Source organism: Dipodomys merriami, unplaced genomic scaffold (assembly GCF_024711535.1).
Source record: "Dipodomys merriami isolate MVZ:Mamm:240054 unplaced genomic scaffold, mDipMer1.0.p SCAF_57, whole genome shotgun sequence".
In the NCBI taxonomy this organism is placed as follows: Eukaryota; Metazoa; Chordata; class Mammalia; order Rodentia; family Heteromyidae; genus Dipodomys; species Dipodomys merriami.
The window spans coordinates 6,037,582-6,056,669 of record NW_027206146.1 but is presented as its reverse complement, the minus strand read 5'-3'; the positions used below and the strand labels follow the sequence as shown (position 1 = coordinate 6,056,669).

At 43.0% G+C, this 19,088-nt stretch overlaps 2 protein-coding genes and 1 pseudogene across 2 annotated transcripts; 2 read left to right on the top strand and 1 right to left on the bottom strand.

Moving 5' to 3' along the window:
- Positions 1-388: 388 nt before the first annotated feature.
- On the top strand, positions 389-1,714 carry LOC138812466 (vomeronasal type-1 receptor 4-like). Its single transcript, XM_070000405.1, has 2 exons — positions 389-1,135; positions 1,613-1,714. Exons 1-2 carry the CDS (start codon positions 389-391, stop codon positions 1,712-1,714), a joined length of 849 nt encoding a protein of 282 aa, XP_069856506.1.
- A 3,326-nt stretch (positions 1,715-5,040) lies between these two features.
- LOC138812465 (eukaryotic translation initiation factor 3 subunit J-like) lies at positions 5,041-7,474 on the bottom strand (annotated as a pseudogene).
- Positions 7,475-16,489: 9,015 nt separating this feature from the next.
- Positions 16,490-17,422, top strand: LOC138812464 (vomeronasal type-1 receptor 90-like). Its single transcript, XM_070000404.1, has one exon. It carries the CDS (start codon positions 16,490-16,492, stop codon positions 17,420-17,422), a length of 933 nt encoding a protein of 310 aa, XP_069856505.1.
- The last annotated feature ends 1,666 nt before the right edge of the window (positions 17,423-19,088 follow it).

Below are 19,088 nucleotides of genomic sequence, written 5' to 3'. Positions count from 1 at the left end.
GGAGAGCAAAGAAAATTTCTTATAATATGCAAATTTCTGTGTACTACAGGCCCACAGTTCTCCTAGCAAAGGCACTAGGACCCATGGTGTGAGCCAGGGTTTTCCTCCTATAATCTCTTCCGTTTCTGTACTCAAAGATCCTCTGGAACCGAACCTTTGAGATTCCATTCCGGAAGTGCCACTTCTGGGCCTGAAACTGATTTTCATTGTCATCATATTCTTCCTGAAGAAACATTTAGAATGGATCGATAATCTAGTGCACTGATTTTTCATTCTAGTATCAACTGTCTGGCTGCTCTATACATCAGACCTTACAATGCCATTAACAATGTTCTGAGAGGAATCAAGATGGAGGCCTTTCCTCATAGCCCAGCTGTGCATCGGTATCATGGGGAACTCCCTGCTCTCCATGCTCTATCTATACATTTTTTCATTCCAACATCATCTGAAGAAGCCCATCAATGCCATTTTCATACATCTGACTGTGGTTAACATCCTGAACCTCACCTTCACACTTGTGCCAAATATAGTGGCATCATTTGGAGTCCAACGTTTTCTGGACGATGTGGGCTGCAAGGCGGTGGTGTACTTCTTCAGAGTCACCCTGGGTCTATCCATCTGTTCCACCTCAACCCTCAGTCCATTTCAGGCCATCACCATCAGCTCCAGCCATGCCCAGTTTGTGTGGCTTAAATCTAAGTCTTCAGTGTGGATTTTCCCTTCTTTCTTGTTCTTCTGGGTTGTCAATATGCTCATCTATGTCCCAGTCATTAAGGTTATGAAAGCCAAAATCAATTTCACTCTTGTTGATTCTGGGTTTTCCAATGTATATTGTCATAGTCCGCAGGTTGAAGACAATGGCTCAGGGTATTATATCTCTATCTTATTATTTCGAGATCTTCTGTTTGTAATCCTCTTGGTCATCACCAGCTTCTACATGGTGAGGCTTCTCTACCAACACAACCAGATAGCTCAGCACCTACATAGTTTTAGCCTTGCCACCCAGCCAACACCCAAGAGCAAGGCCACCCACACCATCCTGCTGTTGGTCAGCTGTTTCATGTGTTTCTATTGCTTCAACAACATCACCAACTTCTATTACTTTTACACAGCAGTGAAAATCCCTAGCCTGGAGGTAATGGTTTGTATTCTATCAGCATGCGACACAACCGTATCCTCCTTTTTCCTCATGAAGAAAAATAAAATGGTTTCCCCATGTGCCCTGTCTCTTTCATGGAGAACTATCAGTTGTCACAAAGCATTCAGTGGATGATTGGACAGCTAAAATTTTTGTTCAAAAGCAGAGGAAATTCTAGTAATGTAAATGGAAGCAACTGTGTGGGTTTTGAGTACTTGAAGTGCTGTTCAAATTTAAATATGCTGTAAACTTCAAACACTGAGGTACCTTTCAAACCACTGAGGTCGTAAGGTGTGTGTATTGGTGAGTGGATGTTACAAAACGTTTTATCTTATGTATTTGCTTAAAATACTATTGGTGGGATAAAATGAATACATATTCTGTACACTATTAAAAGTAAAAAGATATTTATGCCTGCATACATACAGATGCTACATTGTCCATTTCTTCCTTACTTTCTAATTCTACTAACAGTGCAGTTTCTTACAAGGAATTTTATTAGATCATCCTATGAATGTTGGTCATACAATGACAAAGCAGCATCTAGCCAATGAGGAAGAGGGATACAGCCAATGACAAACCAGGATGTATTCCATGAGAAAACATAGAGCCTCAGCCAGGCATGGGTGGCTCATGCCTAAAATCCCAGCTGCTCGGGAATCTGAGCTCTGACCTCTGAGGACGAGCATTCTAAACCACTCTGGGCAGGAAAGTCAGTGAGAGTCTTAGGTCAATTACTCACAGAAAAAACTCTTAAGTGGTTCTGTGGTAGAATGTTAGTGTTGAAGAAAATTGAGTTTCATGTAGGATCTTTTTCTGTCCTTGCACACCGAAGTTGTATTTCTCTTTGCCTGCAAAATGAGTTTCTGGGACACAACAAATGGTTGAGTTTGGTTCCCCGCTCTTCGTCTTTTTTTTTTTTTCTGCTAACATGGTGCTGAGGAATCAAACCCAGGGCCTCATGCATGCAAGGCAAGCACTGTACCACTGAGCCACCTTCCCAGCCTTTGAGTCTTGTTTTTTGATTCCTTTGTGGCGCTATATCCTTTTGTTGAGCAATTGAGTCCATCAATACTTGTTACTCTGGGTCCATGGCTCTGAGAATCAAAGTTTAATAACCAACTGCACATTGAAGTTTACTTTCCGATGACTTTGACTTGGGAAAAAAAACACATCTTCAAAAGGCAAATGTGTTCATCTAATTAATAAAGTTAGTGTTTGCTCATTGACCCCTGGGAGAGTGGTTTGCAGCTCCTGTGGGAAGATTTGATGGATGCTCAATAAACAATTTCAGCCAGGCAGCAGGTGACGCTGATTGACATCCAGACATCAAAGGCAAGAAGCCTCCTTATCCCAAGCTTTCTCTATAGTCCAGCCTGGCCAGACTCAGCCTTTCCAGGATGCCAGAATGCCTCAAGGAAGTTGGGCCTTGTGAGCCAGCTCTCAGTCCTGAGGAGACCACAAGGTAGGAAGAGGTCAGAAAAATTTCATTATCCCATTTCCCCTGGCTATTGTCTGCTGTAGGTGTTGTGATTTGAAATGAAGTTACACAAATGCTTTCATCCGGGAACACAGAAACCTAATTGGGACTGACTCTCTGCAGTGACCTTGGAAAGCCCTAAAAATATTTTCCTCATAACTTAGAGTGTAATCTACACATGTCATTTGTTTGTTTATTCTGGTGCTGGGGCTTGAAGTCAGATCCTGGGCATTGTCCCCGTGCTATCATACACAAAGCGTGGACTCTACAACATGAGCCCCAGTCCTACTTGCAGCTTGTGTTTGGCTTCCAACCATGATCCCCAGATCTAACCCTCCTGAATAACTAGGATCTCTGGTGTTTGAGCCACCCACACACAGCTTCATATCAGATGTCTTTCTTATATCTTATAGATTCTGTGAATGATAGATATTAGTATTGTATTCTTCCCAATTTTTATCATTTTAATTGTCATTTTATATATATATAAATATATATATATATATATATACATATATATATAGTCGGTCATAGGGTTTGAAATCTGGGTCTGGGCATTGTCCCTCAGCTCTTCAGCTCTAGGCAATCACTCTACCACTTGAGCAACAGGCCACTTCTGGTTTTCTGAGTGGTTTATTAGAGATAAGAGTCTTACAGATTTTCATGCTGGGGCTGGCTTTGAACCTGGCTCCTCAGATCTCAGCCTCCTGAGTAGGATTACAGGCATGAGTCACTGGTGCCAGGCTTCATTATTATTTTTTATTGTCATTATAAATGTAATGTACAGACAGGTTACCATTTCACGACTCAGGTAATCAGTATATTTCTTTTTTGACAATGTTATCCCTTTCCTCCAAGTTTATTCATCCCATTACCCCCACAAATTGCATAGTGCATTGTCCACAGAGTCTACTGAGTACCACTGTTACATTTGTTCACATTTTAATTTTTAATAATGGACAATTCAACTGTCCAAACAAAAGTCATTGTACTCATCCAACCACAATGAAAATTTTTCAGTACTTACCTGATGTTCTTGCCCAGAGACCTGATAAGTCTGGACATCACAGATACTTTTTTTTTATCATGGCAACGATAACCTTACCATTTCTGCATGATAAAAATGTTCATCACTTACACCTACTGAACCTATCGCATGGTCGATATCCTGGATCTCTTGAGGAGCTCTGGCATTTTCCTCACTTTTATTCTTGTCATCACTGAATATGGGAAATGGGTGATGTTATGCCTAGTTTGAATCTTTTTTAAGTCCTCACAGTAGTAATTTTATTAAATTAGTTGCTTCATTAAACATTGCAGATGTCATAATTGTTAAATAACAATTTACCAAACTGTAGTTAACTGGTGCAGCTTGCTGAGCATGTTTTATAAAGAAAAGGAAATGCCAAAACTCTGTTAAATGTTATTTCAAGCAGCGCACAGGTGGCTCACACCCATAATCTTGGCTATTGTGGAGGCTGAGATCTGAGGATCATGGTTCAAAGCCAGCTCGGGCAGAAGAGTCCATGAGACTCTTATGTGCAATTAATCTCCAGAAAACCAGAAGTGCTGCTATGGCTCAAGGTGTAGAGCGTTCACCTTGAGCTGAAGAACGTAGGGACAGCACCCAAGCCCAGAGTCAAGCCCCACGACCGACCAAAAAAAGTTATTTTATTGCAGCCTAGGAGACAAGAGATTTGTTTCTCAGACACTTGAATAAAGCAAATAAAAACAGGTTGTTTCCCTTCCTCAGGAGAAATAGTCTGATAAATAAAAACTTAGACAGTCTGCACACTGAGATTCCATAACTTGTCCTGTGATAACGGAGAGGTTTACCTTCTTCAGTTTCTGAGGTGGTTTTGGTCATTAAAAATTTAAGTATCAAACCAGTACTTTTCAGCCACAGTATCTTCATTCTGAGATAATCTTCTTCACAATGTACTTAATATCCTCACGCTCAATTCTAAGACAACCCAATATTAATATTAGATGCACACCACATGCCCTGGCTGCAAACTGCTTTTCTTGACAAGTATGAAGTCCTTCAAGGAGGTATGGTTAAAGCTGTGTTACTGAACTGTGCTGGTAAATATCACACAATTTTTTTTATCACGTTGCAACCTTTGTTTCCAAATTAGTGACTGCTGCTATGGGATTAGACAATGACAACATTATTAGGTTTGTTTTGTTTTTAAAGTATGATTTAGTAGCAACTTAATTTCCCAATTTTAACCCCTGGGCAGCAAGATCCAAGTTCCCTCATTGGCACACTAGCATCTAAGTGTCAAGGGGTTAAATAAGCAGCACCAAAGATAAGGCACTTTTAATTGTCGCATTTGGCAGAAGTGAAAGGAAAACAAATTGTGCTACATGTTGAAGGGATTGTGGGCAACAGAAAGAAGACACTAGGAGAGAGACACTGTCATATGAAGTCTTCATAGTCTTGGAGGTATCCTCCATCACAACCACCATCATCTGCGAGATCAACTTCTAAGGTAGCCTTTAATCCCCCTCCAGGAACCACGCCTTTCTTCTTCTTTTTGGCCTTGCATTGTTTTTCTTGCTTCTGTGTTCTCACCGCAAAGCACAGTCAATGAATTGGTCATCTTTGCCAAGTCATCAATTTCCAATGAAGTTCACACATCTCAAAGTAAGGCTTTCAAAAACCTGGCATAATAGAATGACTTTTCACCCTGGGTAATATTATCTTTTAGTAACTTCCCAAATTCTGTGAGATCATCTCTTGAAGATGGGTTCATAGCATCTATCCCACAAACTGTATCATTCACACCAAACCTTTCTTTTGCTAGTACAAGGTCTGACTCTTCCTGTAGTTTCTGTAGACGCAGTTTATCTGCGAATTATTCTTCTGGTGTTAGCACTTGAGGTTCTTCAGATTCTTCTCATCTCCTTTTGATTTATTCTTGCCTTTTCTTCTGTTGTCGTTCTTTGTTCTTTTATTTTCTCCGCTATTTTTCTTCCTTTCCCTAAATTTTTATTTCTGGTTTTACTTCTGCTTCTTCTTTTGTTTCCTATTCATCATCATCATCATCATCATCATCATCATCATCATCATCATCATCATCATCATTGTCATCCCAGGTACCCTTGACGTCCTTGTCCTCGCCTTCCCAGTGGTCCCCACAAGCCAGGTGGCTAGTGTGTGGATGAGGGAGCTAGGGCGCAGCCAAGGGGGAGGGTGCCGAGGTGAGTCACCGGGCGGTCTCTCCTTGGTCGTCGCGGGCATGCTGGGACCATCCCTAGTTTGAACCTTAATCTTCTGTTCTGTTGCCTTAGTGTTTTTATCATAGTGGGAGATTCATTTGTACATTGACTTAGTGTCGATTTTGTTTTTGTCTTTTACCTCTAGAAATACATTTGTCTCCCATCATTTTGGCTGTGTTATTCTGATTGCATTTTCTATCAAGGCAAGGCTCAAATAAAAGCAGAGTTAACGCAAGGCTCTCTGGAGTTTTTCAGAATAGCAGGAAGGCATTTGCAGTTCTGGTGTGTTTGGCATACTCCTCCTTTGAAGCAGATTTTGATTCCTTACCAAGTAATTTCCCCAACTTTGGAATTTCACCATAGGAACTATTCTATTTGAAACATTCCTAGGGTGATATAAATTTTGTTTCTAGTGCTGGAGCTTGAACTCAGGACTTGTTCCTTAGCTTTACCATTTATTCGAGATAAGAAGTGTTTTGAAAATGAGACGCTCTATCTGGGCACTAGAGGCTCACGCCTGTAATCCTAGCTACTCAGGAGGCTGAGATCTGAGGATCATTGTTCAAAGCCAGCCCACACAGGAAAATCCGTGAGACTATTATCTCCAATTAACCACCACAAAAGCCAAAAGTGCTGCTGTGGCTCAAGTGGTAGAGCACTCACCTTGAGCTGATGAGCTGAGGGACAGCACTCAGACCCAGACTTCAAGCCCCATGACTGACAAAAAAAAATTGACATTTGAAGATCAGGATTCAAAGCCAGCCCATTCAGAAGAGTCTGTGAGACTTGTCTACAAAAACCAGCATAAAGATGGAAATGTAGCTATTAGTACAGAACAACACAAAAAAAGTTAAAGGATAACACTTAGGCCCTGAGATCAAGCCGCAGGATTTCACACAGACACACACACATAGACACACACACACACACACACACACACACACACACACAGTCACACACACCAATCTGAAGAACAAAGAAAACTCCTTTTAACATGCAAATTTGTCACACAAGCACACAGTTCCTCCTCACTGAGGAACTAGGAAGTATATCATGAACAACACGTTGCCATAATCACAGCCATTACTGTCCCCTAAGTTCCTGAGGAAGTCTTGGGATCCTGTTCCAGTAGGGCCACCCCTGGGCTTGAAAGAGAATTTCATCTTCTGCATATTCTCCCTGAAGCTCAATTTGGAATAGATCCATAACCAGTGTACTGATTTTTCTCTCCTGTATCAACTGTCTGGCTGCTCTATATATCAAAATATCACAAAAACTATCAGTGATGTTCTCCGGTGAATCAATTTGAAGGCTTTTCCTCATAGCCCAGCTGTACTTTGGTGTCATGGGGAACTCCCTGCCCTCCATGCTCTATCTGTACATTTTTTTTTATTCCAACGTCATCTAAAGAAGCCCAGCAATTCCATCTTCATGCACTGGACTAAGATCAACTTGCCTAACACCATATTCACAATGATGCCAGATATCATGGTTCCTTCAGAGTCTAGCACTTTCTGGATGATGTGGGCTGCAAGGCGGTGGTGCTCCTCTTCAGAGTCACCCAGGCACTTTCCATCTGTACCACCTTCCTCCTCAGTGCATTTCAGGCCATCACCATCAGCTCCAGCCATGCCCAGTGCATGTGGCTTAAATCTAAATCTTCAGTGTGGAATTCCCCTTCTTTTCTCTTCTTCTGGGTTGCCAATATGCTCATGTAGGTCCAGGTCATTAAGGCTCTGAAAGCCCAAAGTCATTTTACTGTTGTTGGTTCTGGGTTTTCCAATGCATATTGTCATACTCGACAGAGAGAAGAAAATAGATTATGGCATCTTCTTGTTCTGAGACCTTATGTTTGTTATTTTCATACTCACCACCCACCTCCACATGTTGACACCCCTCTCCTGACACCTCAAGAGGGCCATGTACATTACAGTCCCAGCATCGCTACCTAGCCATTGCCTAGCCATCGCTACCTAGTCTAGCCAAAGCCATCCACATCACCCTGCTGCTTGTCAGCTGCTTCACGTGTTTCTGTTGCTCCAACAACATCGTGAATGGTTTTCCTTTTACACAGTAGCAAAAATGCCAGCTTTGGACATGATCATTTGTATTTTATCATGCTGCCCAAACGTGTCCCCTTGTTTCTTCATGAAGTATAATAAAATTCTTTCCAATGTAGCACCTCCCTCTCATTGATGATAATTACCAATTATCAGAAAGCATTCGGTGGCTGATTGGACAGCCAAAATCTTTGTTCAAAAGCAGAGACAATTCTAGAAATGTAGGAGGGAAAAAAACTGTGAGTATTTAGCACTTGAAGTGTAGTTTGAATGCAGACATGCCAGATATTTTTGTTTTTGTTTTTGTTTTTGTTTTTGTGAATCCAGGGGCTTGAACTCAGGGGCCTGGGACCTGTCCCTTTTACTCAAGGCTACCACTCTAGCACTTGAGCCATAGAACCATTTCTAGCTTTTTTTCTTTATGTGGTAGTGAGGAATCAAACCCAAGGCTTCATGCATGCTAGGAAAGCACTTTACCACTAAGCCACATTCCCAGCGATATGCTGGAATTTTAATACATTGAAGCTTTGAAGTCTTACTTGATGTACCGTTCCGTGTGTGTGTGTGTGTGTGTGTGTATGTGTGTGTGTGTGTGTGTGTGTGTGTGTGCACAAAAGTTTTATATTTTTTGTTTAAAATGTTATTGGTGGGTGAAATACATTTTATGTACATTGCTAAAATTCATGACTTGTTTTTGTTTTTATAAAGACAGCTGCTGAACAATCCATTTCTTCCTTGCATTCTATTTCTACTAACAGTGCTTTTGTTATAAGGAATTTTAGTAGATCACCCTATGAATGCTAGTCATCCAATGACAAACCAAGATCCATCCAATAAGGAAGCAGGATGCGACCTATGACAAACCAGGAGTTATCCACTGACAAAGGATAGAGCCAGAGCTAGGCACTGGTGGCTCATATCTATAATCCTAGCAACTCAGAAGGGTGAGATATGAGGACTGCAATTCAAAGCCAGCCAGGGCAGGAAAATTTGTGAGAGTTTTATCTCCAATTAGTCACTGAAAATACCAGGAGTGGTGCTGTGGATAAAGTGGTAGAATGCTAGTCTTGAACAAAAGATGCTCAGGGACACTGCACTGGCCCAGAGTACATTCCACAGGACTGGCCAAAAATAAAAAATAAAAAATCAATGGATACAGCCAATGACAACAATGACAAAGCAAGATTTAGTGAATGAAGAAGGATGCAGCCAATGGTAAAGCAGGATATAATCAATGGAAAAGGATTCCACTAACAGCAAAGCAGGATATTATAGCCAGTGACAGAGCAGGATCTAGGCAATGACATATACTCCTAGGTCCTCCCATTTCCAGGGGAGGCTACTCTGTGACAGGCAACATAACATTGGGACACAATTGGGAAGATCAGTGCTCCTGATTCAGAGAACAAACTGGACCTTCCAGAGTTGTGCTGTGGAGAGAGTAAGCCCCTGAGTGTCCAGTTGTACCCCTTTTCTGTAGAAGTATCCTAAGGAACAGGGTCCTTGTCTAGTCTGGAGACTACTAGGAACTGGTTGTTTTATTCTGTATTTTGGTCAGAGAATATAACTCTAACTCAGTATCAGACCCTTTTGCGCACTGGCTGATGTTCCTCAAGCCTTCTGTCCTACCACTGGACATTGGACCTGGTTTGAAGTCTATTTCCTCTATTATTTTCCTGTTTATAAGTCTGTATATTCCTTTGGCTCCCCTGTGAGTATTTTTAAATCCTTGGTTGTCTTCATGGACTTTTACATTTATTGTTTGTGTGTGTTGAGCCAATTTGCATCCTTGGAGTGAAATCAACTTGCTCGTCATGTGTGAAGTCTCTAATATGTTATCACACGCATTTGTGAGCCTTTCGTATGTGTGTTATCTCAGGTCCATTCATTAATCATTTTCTGAGTTCCTTGATACTCATAATCGCCTTACCATGTTTTGGTAGCATGTTTTGCTTCTATAGGCTGAACTCTCAAGAATTCCTTCTCTTTTATGAAATGTTGGAGGAACATTTTCATTAAGGATTTGTTTTTAGTTTTTGTTGTTTTTGTTTCTTTGGTTTTGTGCTGGTTCTAGGGCTTGAACTCAGGACATGGATGCTTTACCTGAACTGTTTTTGCCATCTCTGGAGCCACAGCTCCTTATCTGTGATTGCTGGTGGTTAATTGGAAGTGAGAGTGTCATGGCTTTCCTTCCCTGGCTGGCTTTGAACCGTGATCATCAGATCTCAGCCTCTTGAGAAGCTGGGATTACAGGTCTGAGCCACTGGCGCCAGGCCATGTACAAATTTTTTGAACAACAACTCCTCTGCACAACCAATTAAGTGTTAAAAAATAAATAAGATAAAACAAAATAAATATTACAGAAATCAATTATATAGCTCTTAAAGAGACAGGATCTGAAATCAAATCCTAACACCAACTGAACCCCTCAAGAGCATTTATAAGGGAACAGAAGTAACATGATCATATCAATGCCTGAACAAAAGTCCTTGGACAAAAGTCAACATCACTTCATAAGAAAAGCGCCAAAGAAACTAGGAAGAGAAGGGAGGGCATGCTTCAACATCACAAAGATTCTGTGTGATCATCTGTAGTTCACCCTGTACTTAATGAGAAAATCTGAAAAAGCCTACATAAGGGAGAAAGAAGGCCATCTCTGATGCTATTTACTTAGTGCCTAGACCTTCAAACAAAGCAATGTCAAAGAAACCAAAAGGACCAAAATAGACTCAAAAGAGAAATTAATCCTATTTGCAGATGCTATGATCCTGTACATAAAACATGAAAAACTCCAGTTGAATGATGCTTTTGTGCTACATGAACTCTAATGGCAAAGCAGCAGGAAATAAGCTAAATATATACTTATTGGAAGCTTTTCTATGCACAAAGAACAAACACTCTGAGTAGCGGTGATTATAACAATGTCACTGAAACTGCTCTCCAAGCTGATATCATAATCATCAGCCCCGTGCCAGTGGCTCACACTAGTCATCCTAGCTATTCAGGTTTCTGAGATCTAAGAATCAAGGTTCAAAGGCAGCCTATGCAGGCTTATATCCAATAAGCCACCAAAAAGCCAGAATTGGAACTGTTGCTCAAGTGGTAGGGGACCAGCTTTGAGCACAAATACTCAGAGAAAGCACCCAGGCCCTGAGTTGAAGCCTTAACACACACACATACACACACACACACACACACACACACACACACAGGTTTCCTACAAATGCATGTTAATTTCATTTATTTCTCTCTCTCTCTCTTTCTCTCTCTCTCTCTCTCTCTCTCTCTCTCTCTCTCTCTCTCTCTCTCTCTCTCTCTCTCTCTCTCTCTCTCTCTCTCTCTCTCTCTCTCTCTCTCTCTCTCTCGTCAGTCATGGGACTTGAACTCTAGGCTAGGGCGCTGTCCCTTAGTTCTTCAGTCAAGGCAACACTCTACCACTTGAGCCACAGCACCACTTCCGGTTTTCTGGTGTTTTACTGGAGAAAAGAGACACAAGGATTTTCCTGCTCTGGCTGGCTTTGCACCATGATCCTCAGATCTCAGCCTCCTGGGTAGCTAGGATGACAGACATGAGCCACTGGCACCCGGCAACCTCATTTCTCCTTAAAAACAGCATCTTCCAGTGATAAGTTAACCCTTAACACAGTCCTATTTCATTTTCTGTCTTTCTTTTTTTTGTGGAGTTGGGGGTTCGGGTCATAGCGCCTGAACTCTGGGCTGGGGCACTATCCCTCAGCAATTCAGCTCAAGGCTAGTGCTCTACCACTTGAGCCACAGCACCACTTCCAGCTTTTGTCTTTTTGCTTATGTGGTGCTGAAGAATCAAACCCAGGGCCTCAGGCATGCAAGGCAAGCACTCTACCACTGAGCCAACTTCCCAGCCCCCATTTTCTTCTTTCTGTGTTGGTCACCATTTTATACAAAGAAGAACGAATTCTGATCATGATATCCCAACTTTGGGTGATCAGTCAGTGAGCCAAGATGGAGGCCATATGGAGCTCAGTGCCAAGCCATGAATGCTGGGGGCTCAGTGCTTCCCAGGGGAGGGCACAGTGCTCTCTGAACTCTGCCCTGCAGTGCTCAGGTTATTTCCTACCAGTGGTGTGAGAAGTAACTTTGAATGAGCTCTTAGCATCTCCATTTGACTTTCTTGACACCGCTGGAACTGGGAGCACAGACAGACCTGCATCAGGAGACATGCTGTGCACGTGGGACAGGGCACCTGACTGCTCTGGTCCATCAAAATGACAAGAAATAAACAGGGTCAGAGTGACAGCAGCAGGAGACGAGGTGAGCAAACACCCTGGGGAAACCCCCCCCCCCCGACCTCCTCTAGCTGATATGGGCACGCATGATCAAGCCAGGCTTCCAAAGACTCTCTGTGTGTCTGCAGTCCAGACAGCCAGAAGAAGGATTCTGCAACTCTGAACCTTGGTTCAGATCCAGCGGTGGGGTGAAGGCCCAACACTGCCCATCCCAGGATGAGCTGTGGTTTGCAGATTCACTTCTCTCCCTATTCCTTTTTGGTGCCAGTCCTAGGGCTTGAAGACAAGCCCTTGGTGCTCAGATTTTTTTTGGCTGTTTTGCGTAAGATTAGTTCTCTACCGCTTGAGGCACAGCTCCAATTGTGGGTTTTTTTTAAACTTACTTAGTTTTTGTAAAGATAAGCATCACCTGAACTTTTCCTGCTCTCACTAGATTTGATCCCCAATCCTCACATCTCAGATTCCTGAGTTGGTAGGCTTGCAGGAGTGCATCACTGGCCTGTCTTCATTTCTCTCACTTGTGTTTGCAGTTGAATACACATCTTTCTTCTTTCTCTCAATGCTACCCTTTTTGTTCAGTTATTTGCTTGCTTTTTATTCTTTCGGGTGTGCAAACTTCTGCCGCTGTGGCACAACACTGCTCAGTTCCCTCCAGACGAGTCCTATACAACTGCCAAATCACCTGTGGTAAGTTCCATTTTCTAGGCATATTAGGAGTACTTTCAAATGTATTTACAAGGGGAATCACAAAATCATGCAGTGTGTGTGTGTGTGTGTGTGTGTGTGTGTGTGTGTACATGTGTGATTATGTGCCAGTCCTGGGGCTAGGACACTGTCACTAAATATTTTGCTCAAGGCTAACACTGTACCATGTGAGCTCTAGCTCTGCTTCCAGCTTTTGGTGATTTTGTGGAGACGCAAATCTCACAAACTTTCCCTTATTGAGCTGGCTTTGAAATGGGATCCTCAGATATCAGCTACCCGAGTAGCATGTGAGCCACAAAATCTTCTTTCCACAAGGGCTTGCATTTTCTCTATTGCTATCTCTAAAATTCCCATCTTAAATTAGCTTGCCAGCTACTACTTTAATGGTGAATATTTCCCCATCTTATTGGGTGGTGTGTAAAACAGGCGCTTGTTCACAAGGAGCTGACTTGTTCTCTGTTTTCTCCCATAAGGGCTGTCTGCTCTCCTTGTCCTCATCCCAGCACCCAGTCTGTAATGTTGGGGCTACTTTCTGACATTGTTCTCTTGATGTTTGTGTCTGAATCATCTCTTTGATTTCTGTGGCAGAAATTTCATAGTGCATCTTCATAGTAGCAAGTTTTCACAGATTTTTATCTTTCAAGTGTGTGGAGATAGCGTTTTTCTGGGGCAGTTTTCATTCCATTTGTAAAGCACAATAATTGTGTTGGGAAATGTTGTTCATCTGAAACAACTCTACGCCCTTGTCGCTTCTCTGGGCAGTGAATTGGCTTCATCAGTGTCTGAGAGAGAATAAATGGAATTTCATTCTGACTGGGTGAAAGATGGCATTTAAGAAAGACTGGGTGTGTGGATTTTCATGGCACATTGGTCAAGAGTATGAACTTCCTTGATCAGGTTTATTTATATCATTTCCATCTTTCCTTTTTTTCCCCGTTATTTCTGCTAATTGCTAAAGCCTTTGTGTAAAATAATGCATTGCAACTGTTGATTCTAGTAACGTGAGTGCTAAACTGCCCAGTGGGTCATGGAATGAGAATCAGAGCAGAAAGCCTTATGGAAAATACACAACCCAAGTCAGTTCTTTGTGAGTGAGCTGCATTTAATACTCTCACTTCATACTGATCTTCTGTCCAATAAGAAGGGAAAATATAAAATAACAAGCTTCACTGTAAAGTTCTACCAGTGGGGCTGGGAAGGTGGCTCAGTGGTAGAGTATTTGCCTTGCATGCTTGAGGCCCTGGGTTCGATTCTTCAGCACCACATAATCAAAAGAAAAAAGCTGGAATTGTCGCTGTGGCTTAAGTGGTAGAGCATTAGCCTTGAGCTCAAGAGCTAAGGGATAGCGCCCAGGCCCAGAGATCAGGCCCCACAACCGGACACCCCTCCCCCCAAAAAAGAAACAAAGTTCTAGAGGTCATGCTAATTAAATTGAAAAGTTTAGAGATAGCAGAAGAGCAAAGGCAAGCACTTGTTAAAAGATGATTTAGGTGTGTGTGGTTACGCCTGAAATCCTAACTACTCAGGAAACTGAGATCTGAGGATAACAGTTCAAAGCCAGCCTAGGCAAGATAGTCCATGAGACACTGATCTCCAATTATGCACCAAAAAGCCAGACATGGAGCTGTGGCTCAAGTCATAGAGTACTGGTGCTGAGGAAAAATTTTCAGGGACCATGCTCAGACCCACAATCAAGCCCCATGACCAACACACATAGAAAAAGACAATCTGGAAAGATCCTGATTACATAGAAAAGATAAAACATATTACCAATATGAGAATATGATGAACATTTGTGAACCATAGCCAATATCACAATTCCTAAGAATTCTAATTCATAAAAGTTAAACTGTCTCTGGAAGGCACAAAGGATGCTGAGGAGAGCAACAGACAGAGTTGTCATGCTCAACAATTTGGCTGTTGCATCTGGCCAGGAAACGGTGAGAATACTTACGTGTAGCAGCAAAGAGGGCCAGAGTGAAACTTTGTTCTGCAGGAGATTGTTCAGGAGAATGGGTTGAAAATGTTCTTACAGACTTGGTTAGGAAAAATGGGATACTAATTTAATTCAGTGCAAGTTTATTGAGGAACAAAAGATTCTATGTGATGTGAGAGAAAACACAAGAACAGTAATGAGTGAGAATGATACAGGAGGAAAACTCTCAGAAAATAAGCCAGGCGCTGGTGGCTCATGCCTGTAATCTCAGCTACTCAGGAGGCTGAGATCTGAGGGTCATGGTTCAAAGCCAACCTAGGCAGAAATGTCTGGGAGACTCTCATCTCCAAGAAACAACTACAAAAGTAGAAGTGGTGCTGTGGCTTAATCGGTAGAGCGCTTGCCTTGAGCTGAAGAGCTCAGGGACAGCACTCAGACCCTGAGTTCAAACTCCATGACTGACAGAAAAAAATGTACAGAAAATATTGGTTAGATATTTATCTTCTAGAATCTCTACACACCATGAAAACAGTCATATTGTACTGGGTACCAGTGGCTCAAGCCTGTAATACTAGCTATTCAGGAGGCTGAGATCTCTAAGGATTGAAGCTGAAAGCCAACCCAGGCAGGAAAATCCTTGAGACAGCGCCCAGGCCCAGAGTTCATTCCATGACCAACCAAAAAAAAAAAACAAAAGTCATGTTGTAGCCATCCCCACAGGGATTTTACATGGATGTGCTATTTGTGCAACAGGTATACAAAAAATGAAGATTATACAAAAAGTGAAGCCAATCAGATGCACGAGCTCCCCACGCTCCTTGTACCATCCACTGCCAACCATGATGGAGCCCCAGGGACCACAGGAACAGACAGCCAGTTATCTTCCTTCCTAACACCCCAGCCCAGTGTGGTGCCCTTGAATTCCCTCCTGATTCTAACATGTGTCTCCCCAGGTCCTTCCAGGCCCTACATCCCAGATTCAAAGGTCACAGAACATTCATGTCTGAAATACCCAGGTCAGAACACTTCCAACCCTCCAGAACTGGCAAATGGAACATTTTTCCCAGACTCCACTTATAACAATTGTATGGGCCAGACCCTGGTGGATCACACCTGTAATCACAACTGCTCAGGAGGCAAAGATCTGAGGATCCAGGTTCAAAGTCAGACTAGAAAGGGAAGTCCTTGAGACTCTGATCTCCAGTGATCCACCAACAAGCCAGAAATGGAGCTGTGGTTCAACTGGGATAGCACCAGTTTTGAGTAAAAAAGCTCAGGGACAGTACCTGGGCCCTGAGTTCCAATTTCATAAGCGGTATGACCCCCCCAAAAAAAGAAACTATTTTTAAATCATTGTTTAACACTCTATCTTTTGGCATTCATTCTAAGCCTGGCTTACCTTATCAAGAAGTGGAGCACCGTGAAGATTCCTGCCTGCGGGACTCACATTGTTGTCTAGAGCTTTCTCACCTTCCTGGCTGGACGGAACTCTTGTTTTGATGCTCAGCAACACACACATACACACACACACACACACACACACACACACACACACACACAATCACATGCTGAAACATTTTTCTTCATTCTTGTACATATTCTCACAATTAAACTCGCACACTCTCAGGCACTCACACAGACACACAGACACACAGATACACACACACGGACACACACACAATGACAGCCATCGCAGGCAACACTGTGTTCAGGCTCCTCCTTGTGTCTAAGGTGTGTCTGGGAGTCCTGGGGAACTGTATCCTCTTCTTGCTCTATGCGTACAGCTCCGTGTGCAAGCCCCGGCTCCAGAAGCCCATCACCATGGTTTTCATGCACCTGACCCTGGACAATGCCTTGACCATCATGTTCCATTCCATGCCTTACATCATCTCCTCATATGGAGTCATGTTTTTCTGGGATGATGCTACGTGTAAGGCGGTTCTGTTCCTGTTCAGGGTCATTCGGGGACTGTCCACCTGCACTACCGCCTTCCTGAGCGCCTTTCAGGCCCTCACCATCAGCCGCACCCCTGCCCAGTGGGCTTGGCTGAAAAGCCGATCCTCTGCTTGCATCCTCCCCTCGCTGCTCTCCTTCTGGATCTTGAATCCCATCATGCATTTCAACATCATCACAAATGTGGCATCCAATTGCAATTCCACAGTCATGAGCCTGGGATTTTCTCATCCCTACTGTCAAACGAAGTTTGGAAGGGAAAACTCAACGCCCATTATCAGCTCCATTGTGCTGCGAGATGCTCTATTCTTGGTCCTCATGGTGGCCCCCAGCCTCTACATGGTGACGCTCCTCTACCGACACCGCCGCAGAGCCCGACACCTCCACAGTCCCAGCCTTGCCTCCCAGCCAGCGCCCGAGAAAACAGCCACTCACACCATCCTGCTGCTGGTCAGCTGCTTCGTCTTCTTCCATTGCTCCAACAACATCGTGATTGTGTATTCTTTGTACACGCTGGAGAAATTGAACAAATCCAAGGGTGTGCTACTGATGTTGTCCTTCAGCTACCCCACCCTCTGCCCATTCTTGCTCATGAAGAATAACAGAATGGTTTCACGATGGATCACTCACTCATGTTATACCAAGAATGATCCATTGTGAGAGGAAGTGAAGTCCAGTCCATGATGGCGATCCAACTCTGCTCACATCATCCTTGCTGTTTGTAGCATGATAGAAACACCAGAGAGGCCAGGAGCAGTGTCTCAGGCCAGTCATTGTACTATTCAGGATGCTAACATCTGAGGATACAGGTTCAAATCTAGCCCAGGCAGGAACGTCCATGAGACTAGAATATCTACTTGACTACCAAAGGACCTAGAGTGGAGCTGAGGGGATCTAGCACTAGACAAGTTATTCAAATTCCGATATGCTGCAATTTTAAAACACTGAGGTTTTGAAGTCTTACTGAATGTGCCTCTCTCTCTCTCTCTCTCTCTCTCTCTCTCTCTCTCTCTCTCTCTCTCTCTCTCTCTCTCTGCTCTCTCTCTCTGCTCTCTCTCTGCTCTCTCTCTCTCTCTCTCTCTCTCTCTCTCTCTCTTTCTGTGTGTATGTGTGTGTGTGTGTGTGTGTGTGTGTGTGTGTGTGTGTGTTTGTTTCCATCGATGTTTTTTGGGGGTTTTGTTGCTTAAAATATAATTGTTGGGATGAAGAATGTATTTTCTGGTCTGGGAAGGTGGCTTAGTGGTAGAGTGCTTGCCTTGCATGCATGAGGCCCTGAGCTCAATTCCTCAGCACCACAAAAGCAGAAAAAGCCCGAAGTGGTGCTATGGCTCAAGTAGTACAGTGCTCGCCTTGAGCTGAATAGCTGAGGGACAATGCCCAGGCCCAGAGTTCAAGCCCCACGCATGACAAAAAAAAAAAGTATTTTCTGTACATTATTAAAATTAACAAATTGTTTCTATTTTTATGAAGACAGTGGCTAGACATTTCATTTCTATTTCTTATATTCTATTTCTACTAACAGTGCTGTTTGTTAAAAGAAATTTTATTAAATCATCCTATGAATACTTGTATGCCTATGAAGAATCAGGAGTCAGTAGATAGCCAATGAGGGAGCAGGATACAGCCAATTACAAAGTAGGATGGAGCCAATGAGAAAGGGTACAGCCAAGGACAAAGCAACATTGAGGCCATGAGACCTGTATTTAGATCCTACAGCCTCAATGATTCTACACTGTGACAAGCAGCATGGCCCTGGGACAAAATGGAGAACATCTGTGTTCAGGATTCAGGCAACAAATTGGATAGCACTATGGAGAGACTATGGCTCTGGGTGTACACCTGTAATCATGGGACATTCTGGAGAGTGTCTTCAGAGACGGAGCCTACTTCTCTACTTTAGAGGCTGTTGCACTATTGTTAGTTCCTTTTCCTTTTTTTTGCTCAGAGACCAGGACTCCGACTTGGTATGTGACACACTTGCTCATTGGGTGATGCACTGCGAGCCTAGAATCGCACCACTGGACATTGGGCCTAATTGGAAGTGTATTTCCATTGCTATTTCCTGTTTATAAGACTCTATACTGACTGGGAAAAGGGCTTAGTAGTAGAGTGCTTGCATGCATGAAACCCTGGGTTTATTCCACAGTACCACATACACAGAAAAAGCCAGAAGTGGCACTGTGGCTCAAGTGGTAGCGCACCATCCTTGAGGAAAAGAAGCTCAGGGACAGTTCCCAGGCCCTGAGATCAAGCCCCAGCTTAAGGTTGGTCTTTATATATAAATCCTGTGCAGATAACAGTGTGGTGGTGGGTTGTCCCATTCTGG